This window comes from Pelmatolapia mariae, linkage group LG22, assembly GCF_036321145.2.
Source record: "Pelmatolapia mariae isolate MD_Pm_ZW linkage group LG22, Pm_UMD_F_2, whole genome shotgun sequence".
NCBI classification, from domain to species: domain Eukaryota; kingdom Metazoa; phylum Chordata; class Actinopteri; order Cichliformes; family Cichlidae; genus Pelmatolapia; species Pelmatolapia mariae.
The window spans coordinates 24,596,988-24,609,658 of NC_086245.2; the positions used below are offsets into that span (position 1 = coordinate 24,596,988).

The 12,671-nt window shown below is 40.6% G+C and overlaps 1 protein-coding gene across 4 annotated transcripts; it reads right to left on the minus strand.

The window, feature by feature from the left end:
• Nucleotides 1–3,889: 3,889 nt before the first annotated feature.
• Nucleotides 3,890–11,251, minus strand: zbtb8b (zinc finger and BTB domain containing 8B). Of its 4 annotated transcripts, none has more exons than XM_065471164.1 (5): nt 11,132–11,251; nt 10,443–10,638; nt 6,259–7,174; nt 5,956–6,134; nt 3,890–4,920 (listed from the first exon to the last, which is right to left on the minus strand). In XM_065471164.1, exons 2-5 carry the CDS (start codon nt 10,614–10,616, stop codon nt 4,606–4,608), a joined length of 1,584 nt encoding a protein of 527 aa, XP_065327236.1. In that variant the 5' UTR covers nt 10,617–10,638; nt 11,132–11,251; the 3' UTR covers nt 3,890–4,605. The 4 variants fall into 4 exon arrangements, with proteins under 4 accessions (XP_065327236.1, XP_065327235.1, XP_065327237.1 ...); XM_065471163.1 differs by having other exon boundaries at nt 10,443–10,635; nt 11,132–11,247; XM_065471165.1 differs by having other exon boundaries at nt 10,443–10,635; nt 11,167–11,240.
• Between the last annotated feature and the right edge of the window lie 1,420 nt (nt 11,252–12,671).

Below are 12,671 nucleotides of genomic sequence, written 5' to 3' on the forward strand. Positions count from 1 at the left end.
TAGATGCTGTATCCAGAAGCTGGACTACCTGTGCAGCCTGATTGGGCTGTGGGTGTCTTTATGAGTAGTGACAAAGATACTAGCAACAAAAAAATAGTCAGAAGGGATAAGAATAAGGCCATCACCCACAAAATCTTTCCCTTTTGGGGGGGGGGGGTCATGTTGTTGCTTCTTGGGTGCACCTTTTGTCAGCTTTATTTGCACCAAAGCAGGTGAACTGATTTATGCTTCTTGATATTCTCCAAGTTTAACTATCTTTGTGTTATACTGTCGCAGTCAAATGTTTCCTAATTCCTATGGGTATTTTTTTTTCACCTTTATTCGAGAGTGGAGCATTGAAGACAGGGAAGTGCTCAGTTATTGGAATATTTTTTATCTTGATTGAAAAAAATATAAGAATAGTTTATTTGGAATTACAAAATGTTAATGTACTAATTTCTGCTCTGTAAAAACACAACATGAGACAGGCATCAACTGGTATGGGAAAGTTAGGGACAAATAAAATAATACATCTAAACACATTTTTTGAACAGTTTTGAAGGCATTTAAATTGGCATAAAATGGTCATTTTAAAATTAACAGTACTGCGCAAAAATCTAAAGGTACTTCTTTTTTATTTATATTCTACTTCCAAGGAGACAGACTTTCTTAAGATTTTCTTAGGTGGATTTCTGAGCCTTTTTTCAAGGTTTTTCTTTGGAAATTGGCTGCTATATTTAACTTTTTTGTGTTCAAATCATCGTCAGTATGTATGGAATATATCAGGAGAGAGGTACAAAAGTGAGCATTTATAGATATCTAACACAGAGCGGAGGCTCTGCCATGATTTGGGCAGCATTTTCAATCAGTGGTGTTGGGGATCTTTTCAAAATTGCTGGACCATCCAATTTTGAGCCACCATATATACCATCTGGAAAGCATTTTCTCTATAATAATGATCCCAAATGCACTGCTAACATGGTAAGAGCTGCCTGGATGGAAAAAACACACCGTGAACACTATTAGTCATGGATTGGCCAGATCTCGGACATCAACATTATTGAAGCAGTGCGGGATCATCTTGACAGAGAACAGAACAAAATGCAGCCAAGAGCCAAAGAAGAGCTTTAAATCTCCCTCAAGAAGCCTAGAGAACTATTTCTGAAGACTACTTAAAGAAATAACAAGAAACCTTTCCTAATAGAGTTCAGGCTGTGTTGAAGAATAACGGTAACAAATATTGACTTTCAAGCTTGTTAAAAATGTACAAACTCTGTTTTCACCTTACAATATTTCCATGCATGTGTGCACATTTCATTAAACTGATGCACTTATAGAGATGTTGTAAAAAATGGGAAATGAGATGAAAGAAAAATTAAAGATCATAAAGAATTACTCTACAATTGGCAACTTATGGATACAGGGGTGCGATATTGGAATAATCCAGTTTTTAATTACTACATTCATGTTTCCAGGTTAATCTTGTTACTGGATGCACGGTCCATCGTGGAAGGCTCAGTGTTTGGCTTGGAGTCGTTTAGCTTCTGTTATTGTAAGTTGAAGTGTCCAGCTCTTCTGGGTCTGCCGCCGTGAGGATATCTTGCCCATTCCCCTTGCACCTGCGGATCCTACCTCACCGGACACCCTGCATTCTTCTTCTGAACGACACGTGTCGCCAGTGAGAGCGAAACAGAACCCACCAGTAAAGAATTTGCTTCAAACCTATTTTCAGAATTTTCTCCAGAAAGTCAGATTTTTGTCAAGCCGTCGCAGTACCCCCTTCTGTATAACCTGGGAATCTCCTGAGTTCCTCAGCTGATTACATCACCGAAATGGCGGTAAAGTCCAACCTGGCCGCAGCACGCGAGCAAACTGTTGTCATGTCACTTGTTGCTGGCTCCGCCCTCTGTAAGGGGGTCATCGACTGGCAGAAGGCACGTGTAACCCAGCCTCTTTAGGGTCCGTCGTGCAGTTCGGAGTGAGATGGGCTTCTCCACCCCGCTGCTGTTGTACAGTGCATGTATCTCCTCAATCGTAACCTGGTTGTTAGCCTCCACCACACTCTCAATCCACTTCTCTCCGTTCTCGTCGACGAGCCGCTTCCTCCCGGTCGTCGTGCGGTCACTCGAGGTTTTCTTCTTCTCGCACCATTCATTGTAAACTCGAGACACCGCAGTCCTTGAACAGCCCAACAGGTTCGCTGTCTGTGAGATACTGCAACCGGCCCTTCGGGCTCCCACTATCATACCCCGCTCAAACTCACTTAAGTCCCGCGACTTGCCCATGTATCTCCGCTTCGTCACACTTCTACGCGATACCTGCGGGAAACGTTGCGGATATATCGTTCTTCTTCTATGGTGTTCGATACCTCGGCCTCAACGACGTGTCGCCCTCTTCAGTGGCCTCGTTGATTTTCTTAATGTAATTATACATAACATCCTGAAAAAACTAAATTAAAACAAAAATTATGAACATAAGATACACTGCAGAGCAATAGCAACAAACTCGGTGCATTGAGTGCTACAGTTTCAAATTAAAAGATGGGAAACGAAAGACTTATAAAAAGTTGTGTCATTCTCCAGTGAACCTTCATCATGTAACATTACATGAGGGAGCCCTACTTTTGTCTTTATAGAAAACGACTTGAGTGCTTAGGTCCTATGGTTGGCCATAAAGTGTCTTGCTGTGCATATGCTGTTTAGACATTCAAACCCTGTTGATAACTTCATTTACACCATTACTGAGCCCTGGATCTTAAACAGTGCGGCTTGTTAATCTTATTATGACAAATAGCGTTCTCCCTCAAGTTTCACTGAGTGGCCATTTGTAGGCGATATTTAAATAGTAGGCATAAAGTCACACATGACTGTGTATATTTGATTAAGTAAAAGTGGATCTCATGATTATGATGAAGATATTATGAATTAAACCTATAAACTTAACTGTTTTGTAATTTGAAAAGGTTGCTTAAATGACAGACACTCCATTATTTTTTATCAGTATACCTATCACAGGATTGAACATTAGCTACTAGGCTACTGTGAGGACCCATGTCCACAATGATCCAGGTCCAAGAGCCTGGTAAGTGCCAGTTTGTAAAGTCTTCATGGTTTTTACATATTAAACCTGTATGGCATACCATAGTGTATAAGCATGTATGGAAGATGGCCAGGATTGGTTCTCAATTTATCTCTAATAATATAAATATGCATTCAAGTAGTCAGAACCTAAGTAAGACTATACAACTGCATCCGTATAAACTGAGTAACTACTAGTGTGTCACAGACTGATTTTAATTTGCAGAGTTGTACTGGGAGTCTGAGCTGTATCATGTGAACATTAACAGACAGCACACAACCCTGTGAAGCTTCTGTACTGCACATCATCAAATCAGACAAAATCCTGCCCAGTCCCTGATACTGTGGCCTGTCCAGTAGTTAATAATGCATGAGATATTGGTTATGCTTTAGTGTCATTTCCTGTAGCTTCCCTCATTAAATGTGTTAAATGCACTTGAGAAATAAAATATAAAATATAGTGATCCTCACCTGCAGGTACTATCCAGATCCAAGTAAGCTCACCTCAGAATGTTCTCGCTCTGTCACACACACACACACACACACACACACACACACCTGTTTACACTCCTCTGGATCACTAAATAAATGACTACTCTGCAAAGGACAAATGCAGCTGCTTATTTAATGCAGAAACGTGAGAAAACAGTTGCTGGCACAGATTTGTACTGAATAACCACTAGAGTGCGCCACAGGCTAGTTTTGTATATGATCCAAAACTACATCAAGTACAAAGTTTACTTATACTTCAATAATAAAGAAGAAGAAGTGACTCCAGGACTATTGAAAGAAAAAGATTAAAACAAGCAATGACAAAGCAATGACACAATGTCCACAGTTTGAGAACACATTTATTGCAGTGATAACTCCAGTGGCCCCTCTACATCCACAAGACTGTTTTCATACACAAAGTGTTATTTTCTGGACAAAGCAAAACATTTGAGAAGACGCTTTGTCTGTCCTCTGTATATTCAGAAATCCAGCTGGATGGGTGCATTCTTCTTACATACAAGACACACAGTCAGACAGACACACACACACACACACACACACACACACACACACACACACACACACACACACACACACACACACACACACACACACACACACACACACACACACACAAACACATTTGGTTTTATCAGTTGTGCAAATATAAGAAAGGAAAGACCACAGTAATAAGTAAAAGAAAGAAAAACACATACACACGCATACACAATCACTGAACCTAGTTCCAGTCAAGCAAGTTACTGGAGTAAAATATCTGCAAAACTCAAAGATTTAAAATACAAATTAGTTAATAAATAAATCATCTTACAGTAAATAATACTAACTAGAGATCACCCTGATGGGAATCGCACTAGCCATGACACATAGCCTCTGACTAAAGATCTGTGACGCCATCTTGCACAAATGTGATGAAATCTGACAAGCATACACACCAAACTACAACCCCAACGTGTCCAGTACTACACTTTGGCATGACACACTAGCTCAGACAGCAAGTTCAGAGAAAGACTTTCTTCCTGGGTATAACTGACTGAATTCACAACGCGTGAACTACATCACTGCAGACAGCCAGCTGTCTTTCAAGCATCTGTTTCTCCACTAAGTCTTCCACTCTGCCGACCTCCACCTCGTCCACCTCATCTATAAAGCTGGACCAATCCGTACTGCCGTCTGCTCGTTCCACAGGCTCTGACTGGCTGGAAGGGTGAACAGGGGCTGTTTCATCGTGAGTGGTGGTCACACAGTTGCAGCTATCACAGATGCCGAAGCGTCTGAGTCCGGGTGAAACGCTAGAACCAGTGAAGTTTCGTCTGCAGCTCTTGCATGACACCGGCCAGTAGTGTCTGTGGACCTGTGGATGATCAAGACATGGAGGATGTGAATTCATCTGTTTGAACAGTACCAACTTTTCCATCAGTGTAGATGTGAATAACAGCACAATTTTTTTTTTTTTAAATCCCAGCAGTGGATAGTGCTAAACCTCAGACTACTAGCAGATGCACTTATGGTGCCAATTTGAAACTCTACTCCACTATGACGCTTCATTCTCAAGTTATCACATTCACAAACTTGGGTGTCCACTCCAGCCACCTGCCTGCCCGGCAGGGTAACATCAGCTTTTTATGGCTGAGGGGTAAAAAATAAAAATAAAATAAAAAAATACTGCACTAATGAAACTTACGTCACACAATGGGGAACAGTGAATGCAATTTCACAGTTTTCACTGAATTTCTTTAAGTCACTTAATGAAATTTACTTCAAAATGTCATACTTGCACCCAATATTAAAAAAATTAGCAATAAATGTACTTAAAGTACCTAAAGAAAAAAAGATATTCATTATGAATCTGATACATGAACATAATCTTTTACAGTATCACTTTAATGTCGCAGTTGGAGACTATTTTTAATATTCATGTGACTTTAAAATATTACACTGCACAATGTATTAGTGTGGAATGATGTTTTAAAGTAGAAAAGCTTTAAAATGAGTACTATGGAGTACAATGTAAAATATTTTCATCCATAATAGAGTGCATTGTAAGTTGGAAGCAGCATGACACAGATACTTTAATGAAGTCTTAGCATACAGAAGCTGTATTCTAGTATTGTATCAGGTCTCTGTCATTGAGACTCCTGTAGTAATTACTGACACATGACCAGTGTTGCTGTAATTGTTCAGTGCAAGGGGCCACAGGAATGCAACAAAAACTGAGATGTCTCTCTTCTCAGATAATATAAATGTTGTGTACAGATACACTTAATAAAAGAAAAAAATCGAACCTGTTCATGCTAATAGTTTGGGTTATTCGAAAATTTCTGAACTAAAGTTGCATAAGGTTAACTCAGAATGAAGTCGACCTGCTTGCAGTGCATGAAATTCTTACACTAAGGGCGTGGCTGCGTAGGTGCTCCTGTCGTGTGAACCTCTTGCCACACATGGGGCAGGGGAATGGCCTCTCTCCTGTGTGGCAACGTATGTGCCTCTTCATGATCCCCTTCTGCTTGGCAGTGTATGGGCAGAAGGGGCACTTGTGGAGTTTCACTGGCACTACTAAGCCATCACCTGAAGGAGGAAAAACACAGCAACAATTCAAACCTATCCCTATCTATTCCGGTTGACAATTTACTAACATTGCTATATAGCTTTTTAATTGATTAAATGTCCTTATATTTATTCTGCTAATTACCTGTGTCCTCTCCAAGCCAATCAGACTGGATCTCCATAATTGATGATCCTACAAATCCCAGACCTTCGTCCATTCTGCTTCCTCCAGTGCTGCTACCCAGCCCTTGGGTGAAGCGCTGCCCTACTCTGTCCCCCAAAGAGTTGGGACCTTCACCTCTGGCCAGCGCCTCCATCAGCTGCCTAGCATTAAAGGATGAGCTGTATCCCAAGGGGGAGCGTTCGTTAGATGGAGAAGGACTTGGGGGAAGCAGCCTGCTATGATGAGTATTGTGCAGAGGAGGCCCAGGATAGGATGTGATGACTTTGGTGTCTGGTGACTCCATAAGCTCTTCATCAGGGTCATATTCTATCTTAGGGTTCACCAACTCTGGAGTCAGAGCAGAGGATGAGGATGATGAGAGATTAGTCTGATCCATATGTCCCTTCTGCCCTTCACTCCCAGGTGCAAACTCTTCCCGAGAGGGATAGGAGGTGTCCATATCCCTGGTAGCGCCTGGAGGGGTGGTGACAACAATGGACAAAGGTGTTCTACCTGATGTAACAGACTCCTGACCTAAACCTGACCCTCTATCCGCCTCTGAGATCTGTGAATGAGGCTCTGCAACCCCAGCACCACTGGAAATTGTTGCAGAAGGAGTGCCACTGTCTGCAGGACCCATTCCTCCATCCTCTATCTGATTCTCTTTCTCCGTGTTCCTCTCCTTCTCCTTGCTGCAGATTTCCAAAGACGACCGGATGTACTCTTTGCAGAAGTTCACCAGATCCGTCATCTGCAGGTAGCTGGCTGCTGACATCACCTCGATGACATTGCTCCTGTTCAGAGCCAGGCGTCCAGAGTAGAGGAAGTCCAGAATAACAGAGAAGGCGTCAGCTGTCACGATGTCCAACGACGCTGTGCTGTAGCGCTGTCCGCTGTCCTGAAAAGAGATGTTTTCAAAAGATAGACAATGTTGAGCCAAATGTATCGGAAAACAAATGCTGGAACAGAAGATATTTAGAAAGTGGAACAGGGCTCCAGAGAAATATCGGTACATTTCAAATCATAGTTTTACAAAACAGCTGAAGGTTTACAAGAACTCCATTTTCCTGACTTCAAAAATGCTGTTACGCTACTTTCTAGGTCATAGAGCTGCTCCCATATTACCCAACCAATGTCTCTTCACCGTCCCTCAGTAATGTTAAGTATCCAGTTAAAATTCTCATCCTTACCTATACAGCATTCACAGTCAGGCTCCCTTGTGGCCGACCTTCTTCATGTCATTCCCTTTAGTCAAAACAATTTAAAATTAATGTTTTTTGGGAGGTTTTTCCCCCCACATCCCCCGAAGGACACACTGTGACAGAGTACTTGAGGCTGTGACCTGACCTGTGTAACTCTGCCTGTATGCTGGGTGAGTTGTCATTTCTGTGGACTCTTAGAAATCTGTTTATGCAGGCATATTAGTAATATATTTATGCCAGTTCTTCTTTTATGAAATGCATAATTTGTCTTAATTTTTGTACTGCTTTTAACACAGGTTTTTCTATTTGTAGCACTTAATGCATTATTTCTGTTGTTTAAATATGACCTCCCTTCATTTTGGAATTTTTACATTGCTTATGTTTGTTTTCTGTGAAGCACTCTCTGCCTCTTGTTTGAGAAAAGAACAATATAAAAAAAATATTGCTTGTCTGCAGTTTTTAGTTGTGACCTTGTCAAAACACAGTGCTGTGAAAAAAGTATTTGCCCCCTTCCCAATTTCAAATCTCAATTAGATAAAAAGAGAGTAAATGCAAAATTGAGTTTTTAAATTATGATTTAATTTATATAAAAAGGAAACAAAAAAGTTTTCCAAACTTTTCTGCAGGAATTTTAGCCCCCAGAATTGTTTTAATTCAGCCACATTGGAAGGTTTTCAAACCTGAACCACCTGGTGAAGGTCATGCCCTAGTGCCTCAATTGGATCCAGACTTTGGCTAGGCCACTCCAAAACCTTAAGTTGTTCATTTATTTTATTTATTTATTTGTGAGCCATTCAGGTTTGTTTCTGATCATTGTCCTGTGGCATAACTCAAAAGTGCTTGAGCTTTAGGCCATGAATTGATTGCTCCATGATTTTCTGATAGGGAGCAGGTTCCAGCTGACTGTTCCATAAACTGCAGCAAGTCATCCAAACCCTCAAGCAGCAAAGTAGCAAAGCCCAGACCATCAAAACACCAACATTTCATGAAATATTGTGTATTAGTTTTATGCCAGATTTAACACAATTCAAACATTCCAAAAAAGTTTAAATTTTTATCTCGTCCGTCCACAAACTATTTTCTTAAAAGTCATCAAGATGTTTTTTTGGAAAATGTGAGACAAAACTTTGTGTTCTTTTTGGTCAGCAATAGTTCTTTCCTTGGAACGCTCCCATGGATGCCATTTTTGCCCAGTTTCTTTCTTATTGTTAAACATGAAGAGAGCCAAGTGAGGCCTGCAGGTCTTTAGATGTTTTGTGACCTCCTGGATGAGTCTTTGATGCGCACTCTGAGTAATCTTGGTCGACTCCTGGGAAAGTTCACCGCTATTCCAAACTTTCTTTATTTGTGGATAATGGCACTCACTGTGGTTCGTTGCGAGTCCCAAAGTCTTAGAAATGGCATCTGCTCTTGAGTTTCTCTAGATGATGTGTTGCTTTTTGAGAACTTTTAGCCTACTTCATTTTGTCAGACATCTTCTCTTTAAGTAATTTTTCGACTGAACAGGTCTGGCAATAATCAGGCCTGGGTGTGGGCTTAATTTAACAAGTGGGGACAATTACTTTTGGGTTTTTTTAAACACCGGGCCAGGTAGAATGGATATAAAAAGTGTAGACACCCCTGTTGAAATGCCAGGTTTTCTATGATGTTAAAAAGAATTACTACAATATATCATTTTAAAATGTTCCCACCTTTAATGTTACCTAAACCTGTACAATTTAATTGAAAAAACAAATCTGAAAAATATTAAAAGTTAAAAACATATAAGCTGGTTGTATAAGTGAGCACACCCTTAAATCAATACTTTGGTAAAGCAAAATTTGATTTAATCACAGCATTTAGTCTTCTACACACTTACTATCAATAAAAGAGACTTTCTCTGCCTTCCTCCTCTCCCCTGCTGGAGGTTTCTTCCTGTTAAAAGGGAGTTTTTCCTTCCCCATTGTTGCCAAAGCGCTTGCTCATAGGGGATCATAAGATTGTTGGGGTTTTCTCTGTGTTGTTATTGTAGGGTCTACCTCACAATATAAAGTGCCTTGAGGTGACTGTTGCTGTGATTTGGCACTGTATAAATGAAACTGAATTGAACTGATTAAGCCCAAGTAAAGTTAAGCTGTCCTAGTAGGAGTTTCCTGGCGGCATGGTGGTGGTGGTGGCAGTATCATGCTTTGGGGTTGCAGCTGGAACTGGGGCTTTGGTCAAGATGGAGGGCCCCAAATCTTCAGGCATCTACTAGAAAGCTAAAGATAAAGGGAAATTTCACTTTTCAACATGACAATGATCCCAAGCCAATTCAAATTAACAAAAGAATGATCTCACCTGAAGAAAATTAAAGTCTGTAATGGCCCAGCCAGACATAAATCCAATGGAAAAATCTGTGGTGTCATCTGAAGAGGGCTGTTCACAAGAGATACCCTAGCAATCTGACATATTTGAGTACTTTTAAAAAGAAAGGTGGGCAAATATTGCGAAGTCAAGATGTGCCATGCTGATAGTTTCCTACCCAAGGAGCCTGACTGCGTTCTTTAAAAAGTGCTTCACCTAAGTATTAGTGTAGGGGTGTGCCCAGCTTTTTGTACATTTTTTAATCATTATTATTATTATTATTATTTATATTTTCCTCCAACATTTTTTTTTTTGCTTTTCAGTTGAATTATGCAAGTTTAGGAAAAAGTTTCGGGAAAAGTGTAAGTCATTTATATCCACTGCAGGTTTGGAAAGCCTTTTCCCCCTTTCGACAAGCGGTATGTGAAAGAACACTCTGAGAAACAGCTGTCACAATAACACAACACACTAGACATTGAAACTAACGATGAAACTGACTGTAATATATGCCAGTCCGATAATAAATACATTATTCTTGACCAAATTGTTGCATTTACGTCCAAGAAGCCACCTTAGTTTACCCATTTCTAATTAACAAACACACAGAGAAAACAATGGCATCCGTGCTTATGTCCTTACCTGTAGATAGTGAACGAGAAGAGCTCGAAAATAACCGCTTCCTGCAAACAAGACATTCCGATGCGCCTTGAAGACACGGCCTTCAACAAGGATGCTGCAGTCACAGAAGAAGTCACGCTTCCGTTGCTCATTGAGCTCGAACAGTAGTTTGGACAGATAGCAAGGCACTTCCATGGCTGAACTCCTGGCGGCTCTGCTAGGATGAGGGAACAGACGGGTAAACTGAGGTAAACAAGCACTTGTGATCATTAACTGTTGGAGGTGTGTTATTTAAAATGGCATTACCACTTAATAGTCAACTCCGACAGAGTTATATTACAAGCTTGACTTATACATCGTTTAAAATCTCCAGGTAAACAAGCGTTAATGATTATAGACTTTACTCCTAACGGTGAACAGTTAACTCAGCTAACACGCACTGGGTCTGACAAACTGTAACCACTGACGCTTGACACTTTAAAAACACAACAAGGATAACGGAGTTTAAACACGCAAACATCAACTCAGACACACCTAAACTAACAAAAGTGGAATCACTTTTCTCTGTTTGCTTGCTAGCTAGTGTGTGTTGCTAACGCTGGGTAGCTCGTTGGCAGTACTTTTCCTAAAATAGCCGACTGACGAGACCAGCTGCTTTTTACAAAACCTGTGAAAAAACTGAAATAAAAAGGCGTGAAATACCGACTCACTTGTTTAATTACGCTGACCGTAACAATTCTTTTACCGTAGCACCGCTAGAAGCGAGGCTCTTTTGTCCCATGTCCACGTTAGCCAACAACTTCCGCTTTCGGCCAAAAAAAACAAAAAAAAACCAGTGACGTTTTTGTTTATCTGTCCAATCAGTGGCCAGTTCTGCGTCTGCTGTACTATTTTTCCAGGAGGAAGTTATGGTCCGATTGACAGATTTAAATCTTGTTCTGTACACATGCCTCTGACTTCTTTGTGCAAAGGAATAAAACAACATGACTTGCAAAAATACCAGGAATATGTAAAGTAGTGAGATCACCAACTATGGCAAGTTTGACCCCAAGAAAAGGGATTTCTGTCTTCCATGTGCTCATATTTTACTTTATAGTAAATGATGATGCCATGCTTTTAACTATTAGAAAACGGATTTGTTAAGCTTCTGGACAAATACAGAAATAATCTAAAACGTTTTCGTAACGCTGTCTGCACTGAATTTTTCTTTTCCTTACTATATGGCAGTATTCATTAAAAACCAAATCAGCTGATTAATGCTTTCAATTCAATTCTAGATGTCTCCAGGAGAGACTGTATATGAAAGATGGATGTGACCATCATGATCACACCGTTAGTGTCTGGATTCGGCATTTTGAAGTCTCAGTATATTTTGGCCACAGCTGGCTAAAATAGCTAAATGATCAGCTCACCATCAGGTTTGGCTAGAAAGCTGCACTCACAGATGGGTGCAAATAAGGTCCAGCTCAGTGATTTGAGTTAGAAGTCAGCTTTTGGCTACAGCTGCCTGTCAATCAAAGTGGCCACACCCCTGACTTTAAGTTTTAACATATTCCATTGGAGAGACGTTTAACAAATTCATCCAGCACACAGCTGTTACAAAGCAGGAAACTATCCATAAAGAGCAAAACCGTTTTTTGTGATGATGATGACGATGGTAATAATGTTTTGGAGGAAGAACCTCCAAGTGTCACCCTCCGTCTCTTACCAAGTCCAGCATGCCGCTGTACAACCACAGGCGGCTCGCGCCTGCCCACATTGTCTGCTCAAGAATACTTGTTTATTTGCCTCCCATTTCGGAGAGAAAATAGATCCTTTTTTTAATTTTATTTTCAGACATAGCAAGAGTAAACAAGTAGTTCCTTTAGCGCTGCACCACACCCTCTCAGTACAATCCACAGCTCTTAGAAGTGTTTTTTACACTGATGGATGCCGACTGGGCAACTTATTTGTTTCAGATATTTTCCCATGGCAAACAGAGTGAATACAAAGGCTTCGTGGTGGCCTGTGGAAACCACAGGGTAGGCGTACATGAGCCTAAGCACTCACCCCTTTTCTTTTTTTTTGAAAATGAAATTTATAGCACCTCATAAAAACTCTATTCATGCTTATAAGCACTAAATATAAACCAGTATAAAGCAGAAGGCTTTCACTCAGCTCTTGTAAACTTGACCTGATGGAGCGTTGTGTCCGGCTGCAGGCAAGTCCAGCTGTCAGTTGACCCGACGGGCACAGCCCTAACACGAGTCC

What these genes read in the sequence shown, in the direction of transcription:
- zbtb8b (XM_065471164.1), bottom strand. Translation starts at nt 10,616, where the DNA reads ATGGAAGTGCCTTGCTATCTGTCCAAACTACTGTTCGAGCTCAATGAG. An exon ending in TTCTCGTTCACTATCTACAG is followed by an intron (nt 7,175 to 10,442) that starts GTAAGGACATAA and finishes ATCTCTTTTCAG; the next exon opens with GACAGCGGACAGCGCTACAG. An exon ending in TACGCAGCCACGCCCTTAGT is followed by an intron (nt 4,921 to 5,955) that starts GTAAGAATTTCA and finishes GATCATCCACAG; the next exon opens with GTCCACAGACACTACTGGCC.